The sequence below is a fragment of the Chaetura pelagica genome, unplaced genomic scaffold, assembly GCF_000747805.2.
Source record: "Chaetura pelagica isolate M959 unplaced genomic scaffold, ChaPel_1.0 scaffold104, whole genome shotgun sequence".
Classification (NCBI taxonomy): Eukaryota; Metazoa; Chordata; class Aves; order Apodiformes; family Apodidae; genus Chaetura; species Chaetura pelagica.
Window position 1 is genome coordinate 10,183,065 of NW_009953786.1, and position 19,534 is coordinate 10,202,598.

Here is a 19,534-nt window from a genome sequence, read left to right on the forward strand (position 1 = left end):
GGAATGAAAAATGAGACCATTGGCTCCCAGACAAATAGCATGGGACAGAAACAGTGCCTGTATCTTAGACAGGGTTTCCTCTCTTCTTTCAGTGAGTCATGAAAGATTAATTTCTGAGCTAAGCTTTTAGTCTTGAAGATTATTTAGCATGAGGAAAGTTAACTGCTGCAATTTCACCTCTCCTTTCTCTGTGTGACTCTAGAGAGACACCAGGTGTTCACTTGGACTATTGTGTTTGCTAAAAATTGTTGCCTTTGTCAGTGTATCACCTCCAAAAATACTGCATGACCACTTCAGTAATAAAAACATGCTTAAAAACCTAGTTTGTGCCCTCCTAGCAGAGCTACTGGAGAATGGGCTTCAAGCATGCTGTGCTCCTTGCAGTGTCTGTACTGTCCTCAGCACCCCCACTGTCTCAATCCATGAGTTAGACTTCCTTCCCTTCATAACCTAATTTACCAACATAACAAGAAAGAGGAGTCATTCAATGAAGGCACTGGGGAGGACAGAAGTGGACGCAAGGAAGTATTCCAAGGGACTAACCCATATCACACCACCAGCTATAATCTAAATGAAGATAGCTGGTAACTTTCGCTTCTTTTCACATCCTTCCTCCCACTTCCATATCAATATAACAAAAAACCCGCTGGACATATTTTCTCCTTCCGAATTGATGTAGATAGCTGTGGTAATGCTCTGACTGTAGAGGTGTCCTTCAGCTCAGGTAGGGCATGCCCCTTCCTGACTCTACGCAATGCCAGTAGTGAAATATTTTTAAGGATGCTGTGTATGTTTGTTGCCAATTATGTACCTAGGCTTGCTCCCATATAGTGTTTTTCCCTCAGGATACTTCTCTCTTGTGATACTCTTGCTGGAGGTCTAGCAATGACCATGCAGTCCAGTCTTTTCCTTCTGCAGTAAAAACATCAATACCTATTTGAACCCTTCAGAATTCATGCATTATATCCTCACCCTTCCTCTAGTCTCCTTAGCTTGGGTGACAGAGTTAAGCTACAGTGCTGTTAGAGACCCTGGTTATAGCTGAAGGCCCAGATGTTGTAGCAGTTATTAAATTGCCCTCCTATATTCCCTCTGTAATGACTGGGAGGTTGATAGATGTGGGCTCTCAGAAGCCAACATGACCTAAGCAGGTGAGAAACTAATCCACCAACAAAGCAGAAAAGGAGAGGAGGAACAGAACTGTCTAATTTTTCAACAGGCTAGACACACTCCCTGTTTTCTTGCGAAATCAGGATAATAATGTTCTTCTGAGGGCTGTTAGCAGAAAATTATTCCTGCAAAACTAGGATGGGTCTCTGAGCACCACTACTGGGATGACACCTATAGTTACCCAGCCTTCACAGTAATGAGTCAGTCCTTCATGTTCTATTACACATGTTCTGCTCATGCTCTATCTACATGTTCTGCTGTCTGCTATAGGCATAAACATTTGTAATACTGCCTTCATAATAAAATCACAGACTGCTTTTTTTTTTCCTGCAAATATAGAGGAGCTATGATGAAGACAGAATGCATAAGCATCCACAATAAAGCGTAAGAGAGATCCAACTGTAACACTTACTTGTTTTCCTGCTCCATTATACCCACAGATCCAAGAAATGGTCAAGCCTTCGCCCATCCACAGTCAATTTTTTCTCTTCTTCCTCAACAATACAACACACCTCTTCCTCACCCAGACACTAGTCACAACTGGGTTGAATAAATCAGGGCCTTCCTGTGATTTCTCTTGGTAGAAGATCTAAAATTCAGCATTTGGTCTCCTCTAGGGTTGCAGAGGGAGACTGTTGGCTGTGAGGGTACCTGTGAGCACAGCCCTGATGCCTTCCTGACTTCCAGCTGACTCAGAAACAGCCTGCAGAGACTGTACAAGCCAGACACAGTCAGGGGCACACCGACTGGACATGCCTAAGCACACAGGACCTTTAGGTGCTGCAGACTGCAATCTAGCTCAGTTTTAGGCCATGCTCACAGATTTACTTTTTCTATGTGAGGTGAATCTGGTCTTGATGGTAGAGTGGAAGTTGCTGTTAGCAGGCAATACAGAGACATGCTCTCTTTTCTTTACATGGTCATTATTTCCCCAGAGCTTTGTGAGAACGTAAGTGGCTCATGTGTCAGCTGTGCTCAACACAGCCACCTCTGAAACACTCCTGTCCTTGCACAGACAGCTCTGTGGATGGTATATGAATCAATCCTGCTACTAGGGCACAGATAGTCTCGTATCATTTTACCTTGTACTCTGCTCTACTGCCTGCCTGCCCCTCAGTCCCACTCTCTGAGGAAAGCCATGTTTACTTCTCACTCGTTTTTCAGAAATCTTTCATAGGAGCCACTGTTTGCTACAATGTGAAAACACTATCAGCTTCCTGTCCACAACACAGCTTATTCCACTCAGGGAGCAAGAAGCAACTTTCCAGAGACACAAATAGGAGTGAGGTGCCCAAGATCATCTCACATAAACTATAGTATTACCTAAAAAGGTTGGATCAGATGATCCTTGACGTCCCTTCCAACCCAGCATTCTATGATTCTATGAAGTCTTTTAAAACATTAGAGGGAGTTGGTTTATTTACATGTAAATCTCCACTGACTACTCTAGGAGCTAGTTTAGGGGTCGGCTGGAGACGACAGCAGGATAGCCTTTAACACACAGGGTACTGGACTGTTTTGATTCTCCCATTCCACAACAATTTGCACAGTGGCAATCTGAGAGTAGGTGGTATTTACTTACAGAGATGATATGTCCTTTCAAGCCATGTGCAGAGTCTGCACACTCAATAACAGCGCTTAGCTGTGGATAGCCCACCCCTGTCTTAATCCGAGTGGTACACACAGAACCTAGACAAGAGAATGAGAGGAAAAAACACCACCCATTAGGCTGACAGAAAGGATACAGTTTGTTCTTTTGTGGAAAAAAGGTATTTCGGTATTAGTTGTTCCTTCAAGAAATTTCTACTACCAATGTTGGCTTTTCATGGATAAAAGATACACATAGGAACTTGAGTTTTGAAATGATACCACATCACTTCATGGGAGCTGTAACTGAGGTAACTAATATCCCCACTTTCTTCCCCACAATTCCCAGTTTGGTTATCATCAGTAATGCTTTCCAGTAAGAGATTTACTGTATCACAAGAGATCAAATCTGACTGAGGTGCTGGAAGAGAAAGGAGACAAAAGGTCCAGCATCAAAACCTCTGAGACTCAGTGGCAGCATTTAATACCTAAATATTTATTCCAATAAATACTTCTCTCTCTTTTCTACATATGGTTTTAAATAATTCTCAGGGGAAACCTGTGCTTTTATTTAATTATTTTTTTAAAGCAATTTTCACAAGGGAGAGAAACCCAGCTTTTGCCTAATACCCAAAGCAAAAATACTTGATTGATTGCAATAGTTAAGAATATAAGAAAATCAGCATATACCATTTAAAAAGTGAGAGAAGCAATCACCAGAAAGCTGTATAGCGTAATATTACAGGAAATACACTAATTACATCTGATTATTGAACTATATTATTTAAACATAGACATGGTGCGCATATATATGTATGTAGATATAAAAATAAAGGTATATACATCTATAGAAAAAGCTAACTTCAATGATAGTTCAATATTGTAACATGGCTATAGATCTTTTAGAATAGCTGCTCTGTTATTCTCGAATTAAGAGTCAAAGTGAGGACTGCTTTTTGCCAGTCCAGATTATCTAATTTAGGATACAGACCATACAGGACTGCATGATAACAATAATTTCAAAACAGACTCTAAACCAAAGGGAGCAAAATCTGGATCCCTTCACCCAGCTGATAACTGGTTATACTTGAGCTACCAGTAAAATAAGTTTCCAAAGGCCTTTCAACGAACTGACAAAGCGAAAACACTGAGAAGTAGTTCTGAAAAGTAGAAAAAAATTAATTTTAAAACAATCTCCACAGGGTATGTATTTACATATGTAACGCTTTATAATAAATCACTGTCACTTTCCACAGGATGCACCATTATCTGGAAAAGAGTCCCAAAATCTGATCTGCTGTGAGGAATGTTTTTTACTTGTGGTTTTGGGCAGTAAACTTGTACAGAGCTGCTCAGGAAGATCTCCAGAGAGGGCTACACAGTATTTATTACTAACTAACTCTGAAGCCACAAACAATAACATTTCTTCTTTTTTATCTGAACTTGCCTGTGACAACTGCACCACGACATCTCTGGTTTTTATAATTTACAAATTTTGCAATATTTATTGTTGTTTGCTGTCTTCCTGAGCACAACTGCAACCTTTATTACATTGTTTGCTCTGTTCCAAGTTATACATTCATGGACCATAACTATTTGGCATTGTAAACAATCTGCCTGCACTGCCCTGGCTAATCACAGCTGTATTGCCAGTGGCACTTGTGTTAGCCAGTTTAAAATCTAGTCCACATACAGTGACCCCAGATGCAGTCTTAAGAAGAAAATTACAAGAGGAAGGAGCACATGAAGACATGCACAAGGAAGGAAAAGAGAAGCCAGTATGGCAGCACATGCCCGACAACAATATTAGGGAAGGTAGGAAAAACACTGTAAGAAGTCTATGGTCCCCGTATTTATCCATGGGAATGTTACAGTGATAGGTAACATAAAAGTGCACTAATGTAAGTTTTAGCTCCCAGGCAATAGTAACAGATTGAGGCAATGTTATCCCTTGCTTCACACTTAATTAATGACTTCATATTTGAATACATTGACAAGATGGGCAACCCCAGCTTAAGAGAACACAAATCATGAAGCTGTTTAGAAACTTATCTTTCCTTGATAGAAGTGGATACCTGAACGCAGTATCCTTTGAGCTGGGATGAGGCTAGAAAAATTGTTCCTAAACACAACATGTACTATCAGTGATAATGTCGGCAACTCAGTGCAATAATAAGCATCTTCACTGCAGGTGGAATATATAATACTTTGCAGTATGAACTACTAGGATCCTGTCCATGTATTTCTTAAATATGCTATGTGCAAGGGCACTGTTATTTTATTGACCTGACAAGAGTCCAGGCATCTTAATGGGTAATCAAACAGTATTATGCACCAGTTCCATCTGGACAACTCCTCCACCAGTGTTGCCATAAGTCACCTTTTATGACTGGATTTGACTTACCTGGTCCGATACCCACTTTAATAACATCTGCTCCAGAAAGAATAAGTTCTTCTACCATCTCTCCTGTCACCACATTGCCTGCCTAGACAGAAGGAACAATATCACATATATGGTGATTTCAAGACTACCGCAGTAAAGACGAATGATGATAACGCAGAGTTTTAATCAAAGCTTTTATGAGTTGAACTATATAGTCAGGAAGAATATAGTTCACCATACTGTTCATTGTGCACGCCACAGAGATCAAACAAATCATTCAGGTAGATTGTCAAGTCAAACTAATGTCATGATTAGTCCAGTAAACCCTGATCCTGAGCAATGATGCTGTAATTGTGCCCATCTCTGCCCCTCTCTCCTGGATGGGCCTGGGACCTGCACTGCAGAGACCTGCTCTCCTGGATGGGCCCCTCAGACCTCGGTCATACCTTCTCATGCATAACTATATTAATGGCACAGCACAACTGTTCTATTCTGCTCTGTTCTATTTTCTATGCTCACTATGAGTTGAATAATGATAAGACTAATTTTTGTCTTAAGTAGCAGGTGTTTTTCAGCTCCAAAAACAATTTTAAGGACACAAATCAAAAAGGTTACAAGTAGAAACAGGATTTTACTTTTAGATTTTATCCCATTTCATGTTACTTTATGGAATCTGCTTCAGAATCAATGCTCACAAGCATCAACACCAGGCATATATGTAGCCAGGATCAGGATGATGCACGCTTCAACTTAGCTTGAAAACCAACCCTTGCAATCTGGCAAAGGCAAATGACACAGCTGCAGGAGTAGCAGCAGGAACACAGGCCAAGCAATCCATGTTTCCTGAAGAATGAGAACATGAAGAATGAAGATTGGTACCAACCACACATGAAAGAAGAAGAAGAAGAGGAAGGTGTGTGGTACCATGGGGTATTTTCCAAAGTAGGACATGTAGTGGTAACAAGCATCCTTTTTGCCTTCCAAAGCTTTCTCCATTGTGCTTCTGGGCCAGTGCCACATGATGAGTGCTCTTGTGCCTGCCCTGTGCTTCTATTGCAGGGGGAGCTAAACAGTGGCAGCTCCAGATAGTGCAGCCACCCTGGAGCCCTTTTTCCATGCACAGGTTATTTTGCACCCAGAGATAGAAATAGAGCCAAGAGAAGAGCAGAAGGGAAACACAAGCAAGAGAGCCCAAGAGAGCCAGGGCACAAGTAGCACTGTGGAGGTGCAAGAGCAGCAGGTAAGAAGCTGGCCAAAAGGGCCCAGAGGATCCTGATCAATGCTACAGAGGACAAGAAGCAACCCTCAGGGACCACTCTCAGAGTCTGAGAAAGCTTCCTCCCCCCGGATGCAGGGCACGAGGGCCACCTTCGTGGTGCAGGAGCAGCAGGCACCTGGCCAAAATGGCCCAAAGGAGCCTGGGCAAGGAGCTGTGCTCTGTGCTGCAGAGGAAGGCAAAAAAATCCCAGGGACACTTACTAGCCCATTGTGACCAGCTGGTTATGCTGTTTGATGCACCCCAGGACACAGTTTGACCTCTGGGATGCCAGGGCACCCAGCTGGCTCACACTGACCCTGCTGCTGACCAGCACCCCCAGATCCTTTCATGCAGGGCTGCTCTCCAGCCATCCCTCCCACAATTTACATTTGCTTCCACCTCAGGTGCAGGATCTGGCATTTGGACTTGTTAAAATTTAATGCTACTGATGACTGCCCAATGCTCCAATCTATTTAGATTCTTTTGCAAGGCCTCTTGTCCCTTGAGAGAGTCAAGAGCAGCTCCCAGTTTAGTATTACCAGCAAACTGGCTGATGGCACACTCAACTTCTGTCTCCAGGTCATTGATAAAAATATTCAAAAGAACTGGCCCTCGAATCGAGCCCTGAGGGACACCACTGGTGGTGGATCACCAATCAGATGTAGCCCATTCACTGCAAGCCTTCGAGCTCTGCTCTTCAGCTAGTTCTTCACCCGGCACACCACGTACCTGTTCATGTTACAGCTGGACAACTTGTTCAGAAAGATGCTGTGAGGGATAGTATCAATAGCCTTACTAAAATCCAGACAGAAAAACTTCATACACTGCCTTCCCTTCATCCGCTAAGCAAGTGACCTTACCATAGAAGGGTATTAAAAAGGACCATCCCTTTGTGAACACATATTGGCTATGCTTTAAAATTGCAATTGTTCTATAAATATCTTTCAATATCACCCAATATGATCTTCTACATAATTATCCCAGCTCCTGAGACTACAGTCACAGGTTCCCAGGTCTTCCCTGACACCTTTCTTGTAAATTAGAATAATGTTGGCTAGGTATCTGTCAGCAGGGACCTCCCCAACCTCTCAACACATTTGTTAAGTGATTGGGAGGGGACCTGCTGTAACACTCACTAGCTCCTTCAGTACTTTGGCATAAATCCCATCATGCCCAACAACCCATTAGACATTTGAAATCCAAGTATGGTTTGATTTCAGCTCTGAGGCTTGTCTCATTTCTATGGCTTGTTCTAGAAAAAGTTGCACAAAATAGATCTGCATGAAACACAAGTCCAGTTGCCCACATCACCTGTTTTGCAGTTATTACTGAGATGGGAACTTCTTTTGTGGAGATCTGAATTTAGCATCTAGAGATGTTCATAAAACCTCTTACACAATGATATTCCAGGAATTAGCAAGTGTTTGCAGCAGCACTGATATGGGTAGAGCAAATCCTATAAACCTTACTATTTTATTATTTTTTACTGAAACAAAACTTCTGTTGAAGTCAACAGGAACCATCCAGAGAATGCTGGATAAGGCCTAGTCTCCACTTAGTGATTTTTGGCTCCTGTTTCACCATTTATTTATTTTTAATTTATTGTACTTCTCTCTTTTATTAGCCTGAAACAGCTCACAAGTCACCACCTGAGGCACTCATAAAAACAGTGATACTGTTAGGTAGCCATTTTTGGTCTTTGACACAGGAGCACTGAACTTCACTCAAAACTGCATGATATTGATTAAAAATAAAATAATATAGAAGAGACAGGAAGTAAAGAGTATATAATAGGCACAGTGCCTCCAGCCAAGTGCTGCTTCCTTTCAGCTCAGTGGCAATTTTTTACACTAAGTGTTGTAGACTCCAAGGTGGGGTGACAGAGTGCATGCTGCTTACAACAGTTAAGAGGCATTTTATGTCTGGAAGGCAGATGACTACCTGTGTAGTATGACATGCAGCACATTACAACTTGGTGAAATTCTGGAGTACCTGCAACAGATTCATAAACAAGAATGAATGGATACTAAAGTCAGTGGGTCCATCAATTTTGGGATCAAATACGTATTTAACTTAAGCAGCAGTGTCTTCTTATTAACAGAGCATAATGGATTGCCAAACTATCTATTCAGAAATGTTAAACAGATGTTTAATGTTAAGTTATTGCTAGAGAATGTTGGAACTGAATGTGTTGATTCAAAATCCTCATCCTAGCAAGGAAAACCACCTATGTCCCCAGCATGTATTTTTTCCTGGAATCCATGTAGATACATTCGTGGTTTCTATGTTTCTGCATCTGCAGATCCTTAACAGATCTTCAGGGAAGATGTAGAACTTTATATAGAGAGCAACCTGACAATGACAGGCTTGCTTCTTTTAGGTACCTTTTGCAGACTTCAGCACAAAAAAATCCCCACTATGTGAGAGGTACAATTATCTCTGTGAAGAGATCCTAGTACCACAGCTGAGGAGCAGGGAAAGCAGTTTTCTCACATCCAGCTGAATTCTACTTCCACTGAAACCAATGCTTGCTTTACCACTGATTCCAGTATGACATCTGAATAGAAGTAAATGGGCTTTGGAGAGCCCCAACTGCAAGATAAAGCCAGAATATTTCAACTAAAACACACCAGTAAAGGTGAATACATAAAGACTGAGACTACAGAGATTAAACCCCCTTAAAATTAAGTAAGAATATGAAGCAAGTAAAGTAACTGGAACTTGTACAAAGAAACCACTACAGACAATACATTTTGTAGTGCATTTGGGCAAGCAGTCAGGCAACATAATAATTGGAAGCACTGTGCTAGTGAAAACCACACTCATCTTAATGATGAATCCATGCACCAACACATTTCTAATCTGCTGCAGAACTGGCCTTCTTGAAGGAGATACAGCCCAGTAATTACCTTACTGCTAATCTAACTTTGCTACCCCTGCCAGTAAAATAACAGCACCAGTAACAACTGCTAGTCAGGTAAGCTACCATGCTTTCATTGTGGTCAGTTATTAGGGGCTACAACAAACTACCCTGGCTGTGGGCCTGGCCTTACACACTCTGCAACATTCAGCTGTACCATCATCACTCAGTGTGAAGTTTCAAGTGAGCATCACTCTAGCTCATTCCAGCACTATCCAGGATGACTGGACTGTGGGTCAGTCCTGAGGGAAATCCTGGACTCAGAGAAGCCAAAGGGAGTTCACTGCTGTCTTTAATGGGATCAAGATTTCACCTAACAGGATTATAAAGGCTACAGCTTCTCTGACAGAGATACAAAATTAGTGAACACAGCAGGACGGTGCCTCTGAATTTCAGTCAGGCATTTGATACTGTGCCTCATAAAAGCTTGCTATAAATATCAACTCACACTAAGACAGGAACACTGCTGCACTGATTGAAATCTGCTGGCAAATGGCAATGGATCAAGCTGGGGAGAAGTGTCTGTGACAACAGTTCTCAAACTTTCTTCTTGTATTCTAGAGGAAAGCACAGTCTGTGCCTCCACACTATGAGGAACACTGCCAAAGGACACTTCCCACCTACTAAAGCAAGGGGTGCTTTACCATGAGATGAAGGGATTATGCCCTTTGTGAGGCTGAGTGGTACCAGGTGGGTGTTTGCACTCAGTATTATGACTGACCCAAGACAGCCAAGGCAGCATCTCTGTCTCCTAACCTGGGATCCCAGCTGACTCTTCCCTGAGACCCCAATCCTTTTAGACACACCCTGACAGGAATGACTTGGCTGCTTGTCCCAAAAACAAACTGGGAGGGGAGTCTGCATGGCTTTCTCTGACTGAATTCTGCCTCCATTAAGACCCTGAGAAGTTCTGCTCCAAAGGGAGCAACAGTTATGGACCCTGCTGTTTTCCTCTGCCTCTGCTTTGCAATTCCACTTGCCTTGCTCTCTGGCCCACATCTTGTGTGTGCTACTGCATCTGCAAGTGGGTTCCTGCCCCAACTTTTCCCTTCTGCCACACTTCCTGGTTCCCCCCCTACAGTTTCTTCTGTACAACGAACACAGAACTCTACAAAAAAAATTCAGAATAAAAACTTTGCAAAGCTTGCTGACTAATGTATCTTAGCTTGCTAAACAGACCGCCAATGAAACGGAAGAATGCTAACACCTACAATTACACTAATAAATAAGGACTGTGCTTACTGCAATACAAAGGCTCTGACCCTCTATCATGAATGTCAACTGAAGTTTTGCTTTTGACTTCAGTGAGTAGGCACAACCCAAGCACATGATATTGTGCTACAGCAAAACACCCCATTGGACCACTATTCTTGGTCCTGGGAAGTAGTGGTGCACTTGTGAGACTCTTGTGAGATTTGAATGCTGCTTCTTCTTCCATCCTCAGTCTAACGCGTGATTTAAGGCAACTCATATTGTACCTTTGTGCCTTTGTTTTGTCTTCCCTATCCTTTGTGTTCCATGGAGAAACTTAACTTCTTTGTAAATATGAAAGCAGGAGTGAAAAGAATGTGTGTCAGAACCAGGAAGAAGAAAATAAGGTAATGTGATTATGAAAGCAAGCATTTAAAAAGGCAAAAACATGCATTTTAAAGGTTGTGACACAAGAAACATCATCCAACTGCTCTGGAGTATCAGGCACAGAGAGTACTACGTTCAGCACACTTGCTTTGACATCACCTTTCAGCCTCAGAGCTGAACCCATTACATGGCTCCTGGGAACACTTTCCCTGAGATCCAGGGTTGGGTTACTGTTACATACTGCACTGCAGCTGACTGTGGAATGAATGGCCATGCTGAGGAAAGCAAACAAGACAGCCTGCAAGGTCCTGGAGATCACTTTCAGCTATGAGAAAGCTGCTTTATTTTTATACCTTCTATTTAACTGCTAGCCCTTTTGTTTAAAAGACACAGTGGTGGAAAGCATAGCTCGGAGACAGCAAAGCAGACGGAACAGGTAGCAGCAGGACAGTCTTCCAGAGTAACATAAAAAGGAGACTAGACAAGCTCCTGCATTTCAGCCAGGAATAGTTTCAAAAGGCCATTTTTGGCACAGAGTGTAAAGTAAACTCATTTAGAAGTGGGGTAGAGGTGTGCGTCCCTAGTTCAATCAGAGATTTTCAGGGATTGCACAGTCTTGAGGCTTTGGAAAACAGGTTTTTGAACACCTCAAGTTTGTTAGCATGCTTTCAGGAATGGAAATTATCCTTATGCAGGAGATTAAAAACTTAAGTCATACTAAATGAAGCTCAGAGAAAGGAGAAACAATCAGAGAAGACAACTGAACAGGTCAGAGCTGTATACATGCTCAAGCAGGTGGTGCTGTCAGGATAAAGAGACTCGAAGTTAACAATAGCCTTAGTCACAGAAGCAGAGAAACTAAGCAGGTAGCTTTACAGATGTAGGAGGTGAATGAGACTGGTTTATGGATGTCAAGACTAACATCTGGGCTTCATATCTGACTTTGACACTGACCTCCTATGCCTCCTGGGCAATTCATCTTAGTTGAGTTCCCTCCCTCAATCAGCAAAATCAGCAGGCTGTGAGGAGTTGAGAAGGGGGTGACACACAATTTTCTTTCTGCTCCTGATAGGGAAGATTTTTTATTTTTTTTAATTATGTGGTTTAAGTTCCCTCCCACAACTCTTGAAGCCAAAAACAATGGAGTAATCAAGTCACTAGGGACAGTAGTTCAGAAGCAAGGAAACAGCTCCTTCCCTCACTGCAGGGAACATGGAGCAGGAAGCTCAAGAAGTCCGCATCTATCATTTCAGGCTGCCAAAAGGTCTCTCCAAAGCCATGGGAAATATGGCCAAGGCAAAAATGTTCCCACATTTGCTGGCAGAAGGCATTCCAGCCCACTTCCATTTTCCAATGCCATCATCACTCAGAGGCAACAACACTGCCTTCCTCTGACAGGGGATGAAGGAATGTCGTCTCCCCTGAGCAGCTCAACATGCAGTTCCCTCTTGAACCAAGTCAGAGTGTGCACTTAGGACCATTTTTACTTCACATTTATTTTACATGTGTGTGAAGCGTTCTGTTTGAAAAAGTGAGAAAGTACTGCCTAAGCACATGATTTTTTGCTGCAGTGGCTTGAAGAAAGGCTGATAGCCTCACAAAGAATCTGCTGCTTTGAGGATTTCTGCTATTCTCATGGAAACAAATTCAGACCCCTTTCTTTAAGGACCCTGGGAAACAAGAAGAAACAGCAGGACTGTGCTGCAAGGAGTCTGGTGTTTATGAAAACACTCTACTCTTGGTGCAAAAGGGCTGGAGGAAGCATGGTATTAGCACTTTGAGAAGGGACAGTGACACCACAGAAGGCACATGAAAAGCACCAGCATTGACTGCTTTGCTCCCTAATGACCCCATTCACAATTGCACAACAGTCCAGTGATTCTTATCATGAGCAAGGATTATTCTACATTCAGCTGTCTTCACAGTGATCTAACAGACTGAAACAACCATTGGCCTCAACTGGCCAGAAACGTTAGCACATTCCTGCAGCAAACCTCAGCTTGGAATCACCAAAATAAACCTACAGGCTTTAAGATTAGAGGTCCCATCTGCTAGGGGAAAAGGAAGATAAGAGGAGGAAAAAAATTGGATCAACCCAGCCTGCCATGCCAACAACAAACTGCTGTATCAGAGCACACATTGAACATCCCCACAGAAACTATCAGCAATGGAAGACTGACAAGACCAACATATTATTAAAGTCATCATTTGGCTCAGCTACCATCTTATTGAATTTAAACGGTAGATGAATAGAGCTGTTCACTATATTTTTAGAAGGGTATTGTATTTTTAAGACAAGAGGTTTGAGTCACTTGTTTTATTCCTGTTTTTTTTCCAACGAAGACTCAGAAATTGATGGAGCTGCCACAAAGCTCCTGAGGACTACCAGCCAACAGGACTACTCAGGGTCCTGTTCCTGGACAGAATTCTCACACACACCCTCCACCCTTTCTACACACTTACCATAATTGTGTGATGCGGAAACAGGTCACGGACAGTCTTCACAAACTCCACAAAGTGCTCTGAATAGCCATTTGCCACATCCAGACAGATGTATCTTATAGGTGGAATGGCCTCTAGAATTCTTGTTAACTTGTCCAAATCAGCTTTTCCACTACCTGAGCTTACTGCTACATGCTAGAAAGACAGGGAGAACAAAAGGGAGCAGTAGTTTGTGAAAACTGGGATAAACACACACTTCTGCATAGCCCTGGGGGGAACTTGAGCTGGAGACTAGTCAAAATCAAACCATTATACTATGAAATAAATACCTTCCTGGGAATATCAATGTGTTACTTCTGGTTTCACTTAAAGACCCTAAAATAAAGAAAAAATAGCATTTTATCAGCTCTTCATTCACTAGTGGATTCTCATAGGCAAATATAATCACCTGAGATGGACAAAGGCTCAGCCATACTCTTATTAATACAAACACAGAAGAACATCTTACTTGATACATTTCCAGGAAGGCAGAGTGACAAAATTTGAGGCACTGTCACAGGGTCAAATCTGCATCTTTAAGTTCACCAAACACTCCCTTGATCTACAATCACAGAACCGTTGAAGTTTGGAAGGGACCTCCAGAGATTGTGCAGTCCAACCCTCTTGCTCAAGCAAGGTCAGCTACCATTGAAAACAAGCAGATTGCTTCCTCCTTTGTCTTCCTAGGAGTTCCTTCCAATAGAAAAATAGTTTCCACAGCTGTTGGCCCAAAAAACCTCTGCATAGATCCAAGGTCACACAGCAAGTCAGTATTTAATCACTATGAGATCCTACTCCAGTAATTATGAACCACAAATGAGCTAAGTGCCAAAGTGTTTAGGCACGGGATATTCCTGGGACCACTTTCTACTGTACAGTCATATAAGCTACCCTGATCAATCTAAGTGATAGGCTGGCTTTCAGACAATCTTGTAATTAATGATCTTTATAACATAATTCTAAAATATGCCACAGACAAAGATACAATACAGCTGTGTGGTATGCTTTCCTATGCAGAAAGTTTCAAAACTGCACTGAACTCTGAGGAGGAGGGGACACATACAGGCACACTCTTATACTGCCTCAATGTAGGGGCCTGCCAAAAGAACACAGAAAAAATCTGGATAGGAAAAAGTCAAAAACTCAAGTAAATTATGAAATGGTGGTTCTCTGTAAAGGCTCAGGCTAGGCCCTCTGAACAAGTGAGGCAGAACAGTTAGCAGCAGCACTATGTGAGCTCTAGTGCAAGGAGGTAAATGGATAACACACATGCTCTGACCACTCTCAATGCTCCTCCCTGCTTAGGCACCAGCACCTGGGCCCCTCCAACTGTGTCTGCTTGCACACCCAATAGCAAAGACTCTGCACAGCACAAGCATGTGCAGGTCCAGCTTGTGATCGGGTTACTCAAAGCTGTTCCCATTTGTGGTCTTAAGCTTCTCCCTCATCAGCACTACCACAGCTCCCAACAGCAACAGAAGCACAGCAGTTAAGACCTACTTCCAAGTATCTCTTTCTTCCTTGCTCTGGATACTTTCTTATTTCCAGGCAGTTATAAACTTCTTTTTGCATCTTAATGTAAGCACTTCCATAGTGGACTCAAATAGCTATCTTTTTTTTAAAACTGGACAAGCCACTTCCATTGCTGCATTTAAGAGCACCAAATATCTTAATTCCCCAAAACCTCACCTGACAACAGTGCTCCCAAGAGGCTTCAGTGTATGTGAGCTCAGAACAAAGCAATAAACCATAATAATTTACAGTACAAAAATGTACCTCAAGGCATTCTGGGTGATTGGCAGCAAACAGTTTCCATTCTTCCAGAGAATAATGCTTGTGAATTGCGGTGAACATTGCATGCTAGCAAAAATAAAAAAACTGATATTAATGTCCAGGGTAGCTATCCTTCCCTCAGCTGCAGAACAACAAGGTATCAGAAATTCCCATTTAAAGTATAGGCTCAGGCTGCTTCAGAGAAACCATATACAGTGAATAACAGGCCAGGCAAGTGCAAATGGCTCCTTAATGGTAACTTAACATACTTACCTGACCTTTCAGGATCAGGTTTCTGATGTGTTTCCTGACATTACAGTCAATATTTTAAATGTGCTTAAGCACTGCAAGAAATTAAGGTGAGCCTTGAGGCCAGAGGCTAATTAACTAGTGACTCCAAACTGCTGCAACTTTATCCAGTAAGCTACACTTCCAAAACTGTTGTAAGCTAATAGTTGTTGTTGTTGGGTTTTTTTTTTTCTGGAAGGGAGCACAATATAGGCCTCAAAAGCTAAGCTCTAAAAGCTGAGTTACACCCAAGTTAGAAGCTTCCCAGTAAGCATCTCAACTGAAGCATCTCACATCTGGAAACTTTTCTCTGGTAAGCATATTGCTGTAAATGCACAGCTGTTTTGCAGTGAAAACACACCTTCTTGTTCTGGATTTTTTAGTCCATGCCCACCCTGTTCTCCAAAAAAGCATGGCTAGAAGTTAGCAAAGGCTTCCCAATCACTCAGTGACTTCCCCATAATTGTAGAAATGAGGATCAATACTTACTTTTGCCATGACCACAGCCATTTCAAATGTCCCCACAGTGTCCATGTTTGCCACTATAATGGGAATTCCTGTGTATGTCTGCTTGGAGTTGCGGAAGGTAAAGGTGCGCGTGAGGTCGACCTGCAGGGAAAAGGCACACAGTCCTTCAAGTAATTGATTGCAATGCAACAAGATCTTTGCCACTGACTTCAAGTAGAACAGGTTTGGATGCTGCTTCTCAGTTTTCCTCAGTTTTTCAGTCCACTATTACCTCACTTTATTTACTTCTTTTGTTACAACTTCTGCCTTCCAAGTACGAAACAAAATAGAAAATATTTTTTCTGTGTTAAAGAGAGTTCTTGCTGAAGAAAAAGCTGATTTTTTAATTTTTTTTTTTGTAAAAGAAAGAAACAAGTCAGAAGGGGTTAGAAAGGAAAGAAAGCAAAAAGTGGACTGTGTATTATTTTATACAGAAGTAACCTCAGCTGTTTGTTTGGCTGCCTGAGAAACCTAAGTCGAAGTCCTAACTCCATACATGTCTGAACTGGAACTCCCTACGTCTCCAGAGTACAGAGAGTTTTCTCCCGATCTTCAATGCAAATGACAATATAATAAAGCAGGCTTTTACTTTTCACTGTGGTTACCAGCACTCTTGCCCTACAATACAAACAATCATAACCTGGCTTACTAAGCCATGAGGCTGCTATACACTTTGTATAAGCTCACAGTGAAAGGGTCACTTTGATGAACAAGCTAAGATACATCTTAAAGGAGACTTCTACTTCTTCCCATTTACTATCTGAAAGGCCCAATTCTCCACCCATCACTGATGACATAACATTCTTATGAGAAATTTGGCTGCAGCTAATATGAGAAAATAGTATGAAGAATACATACATTAAATAAGTATGAAAAATTAATGTATTTTACTCCCTTTGAACGCAATTTATTAACTAGAACCAAGGGAGGGGAAAAAGACTATCACACAACCAGTGTGATAGAGACAACAGTCTCAAAATCACCGCCTCACAGTTTTATGGAGGAAAAACATCTCTTTCAAATGAACTTTAAAAAAAAGTAGAGAAGAAGAGTATGTTTAAGAAAAGACTGAGGTTAAGATGCAAAAGGAACACAAGCCTATTACTCTCAGTGATTCTCACCCTTCCCCCCCTTAATAGAACTTCTCGTATGTGACTTCATTTAGCCAGTGGGTCAGATTGATCTCACGCAATTATCTACACAACTTACAATACAGCAATGGCAGGCATTTATGAGGGATAAGTGTGGGGTTCTCCTACTGAGGCTTTTGTTCTGTAAGAACAGGTGAAATGGCACACTGAGCTGGAGATGTTTATGTGGTGCCCTGGTTCTTCAAACTGCCAGTTACCAGACGTGGAAAGAGAACGTAAGAACAAGGCTAGTTTCGTGAACCTGCTTCCCTAGCCTACCCTCCCAGGTTCCAAGAAGCTGATGTTTAGACACCTTCAAAGACAAAGGTCTCCTCCAATCCATTGTACTTAACAGCCACTCATGGACAAAGAATGTGCCTTGAAAGTTTTTTAAACATTCACACCTTTAGCCTCTCCCATATACCACAGCAATAAATTCCGAAGATGAGTTACATGATGCATAAAAACGACAACCTTTGCCTGATAATTACATTCAGTGCTTCCTTCTTCTCGTTTCTCGTAAGACATAATCAACAGCTACTTCTGGTTCACCTTTTCCATTCCACTTTTCACTTCATAGACTTACAGCATATCCTCCAGAACTGCTGCTTCTTCATCTGAATAGTTCTACAGTTTACATTTTCTTCCTCATAGAAATCAGTCAACACTGCTGATCATCCTGGCTGCCATTCTCTGTATTTATTTTAGCATATTATGCTGTTCTTTTAAAGGAATCACCAGACCTGTGTACTCAAGATGAACTTACCGAGGAGCTATCACATAGCTCACTAGTTTTCCTTAGCTCCTCTAGTAGCACTTCTGACCATCTCTTTGTCTCTTTCCTGAGGTGCTATCAGCTAATTTATAGCTTATTGTTTTATGCATTATGAGAACATAACTTCTGACTCTAGGATTGCTCACAATCACTCAACTACAGTAAAAGTTTCTTTAGAAAGAAAATAATTATATATTTTATAACACCTACCTAGACCATTTGACATCTGAAAGTAGTAGGCCATTGGCTGTTCTGTTAAAGCTCCCTCAAAGTCTTTTAATTTACAAATTTAAACTAATGGCTAGACTTCCTACAGGACACTTAAGGTGAACTTAAAATGGACAACCTGCAAAGGCAAGTCCAGCAAAGGCAAGAATAGCAGGCTACATGAGTACCAAGATCCCACAGACAGGTAACACTGCTTCCACTCCAACCATTGCTTCAAACAATTTTGACACGTGAATTCAAGCATCACATTTTCTAGTATCTTCTCTTAAAGAGAAAGCAATTATGGAAAACTAAGACAGTACTGACACGGCAGACCTACAGGAGCTGCAAACACCCTGAAGTGCCTCTCCAAGAGGATGACTTCATCCTAGTTACTGTGTAAAAAGCTATCCTTGTGCAAAACAAGGCATTCACACCAGAGCAGCAGAAGCTTGCTGATACAAGCTTCAAAGCAGCCGCTTGCTGGGTAACAGGCACTGCAGTATTCTGCCTCTGCTCCTCTGACAGAACTATTTATTTATATTCTTGTTTTGAAGCAGACTAGGGCTGTCCATTTCAGATCTGGCTCTCAGACACTGTTTATTCCTGTTGCTACAGCCTCAGTGATGGTGTCCAGTTTCTTAACCTTCATCAGTTTTCACTGACCTCCCTCATGACATGCACTTTTTCTCATGTGAAATGTTTTTAACAGTCCATCATAGACACCAGTTACAACCCTGCCATATCAGCTCGTGTTCCTCCTATCATTTTCCCTTCCCAGCAGCCCTTACTTTCCACAGCCTGCGAAGAGCTAAATATACAAAGCACAGCACTTGAAGGAGCCATGTGTCACTCTGTGGAGCACAGCTCCACCTGTTTGCCAGGCCAGAACACCGAGTTTGAAAGAGGGACTACAGGTGCCCGAGCAAACAGCCAGTTATGAGCAGCAATTGCACACAATGAGCAATGAGTTACTCAGATGGGACGCCGTTCTTGGAAAATTAAAAATGACTAGCCTGGGATTACCTTTCTCCTGAGGAGGGCACATCTTCATAATGGCACAAAAAAAGTGTCGCTCAGCTGTTGCCCTCAAAATCCCTGGCCACAGGCCTGCAACGAACATGGCCACCCCACTTCCCTTTCCAGCCTTGTCTTTTTTACTTCACTCGCTTTGCCTTAAGTCTCTCTATGTTCTTACAACTTTGCTTCCCCTGGAGAAAAGCCTAATCCTCTCCCCATCCCCCAACACAACGCAATTCCTTCATCAGCCAAGCCAAATCCTCCGTGACCCCCGGGGTGACGTGAGGTAAACGTGCAGGCACCTTCACCCCTGAGGCAGCCATCTTCTGGGGATCGGGGCGATCCTCACGGCATTCCCTGCGGTCTTTCCTCACCCCTGAGGGGAAAGAACCACAGCCATACCCGCAGCCGGCAGGGGGGGGCCCAGCCGGGGGGGGGGGGCGGGGGCCTGGGGGGG

At 42.3% G+C, this 19,534-nt stretch overlaps 1 protein-coding gene across 1 annotated transcript in view; it reads right to left on the reverse strand.

Moving 5' to 3' along the window:
- Positions 1–19,534, reverse strand: part of GMPR (guanosine monophosphate reductase) — a 44,670-nt gene that overhangs the window by 17,709 nt on the left and 7,427 nt on the right. The window contains exons 2-6 of the mRNA XM_010000994.1: positions 15,928–16,047; positions 15,154–15,237; positions 13,360–13,533; positions 5,162–5,243; positions 2,753–2,859 (exon numbers count right to left, since the gene is read on the reverse strand). Coding sequence (XP_009999296.1) covers positions 2,753–2,859; positions 5,162–5,243; positions 13,360–13,533; positions 15,154–15,237; positions 15,928–16,047 — 567 coding nt within the window. The remainder of the gene's footprint in view (positions 1–2,752; positions 2,860–5,161; positions 5,244–13,359; positions 13,534–15,153; positions 15,238–15,927; positions 16,048–19,534) is intronic.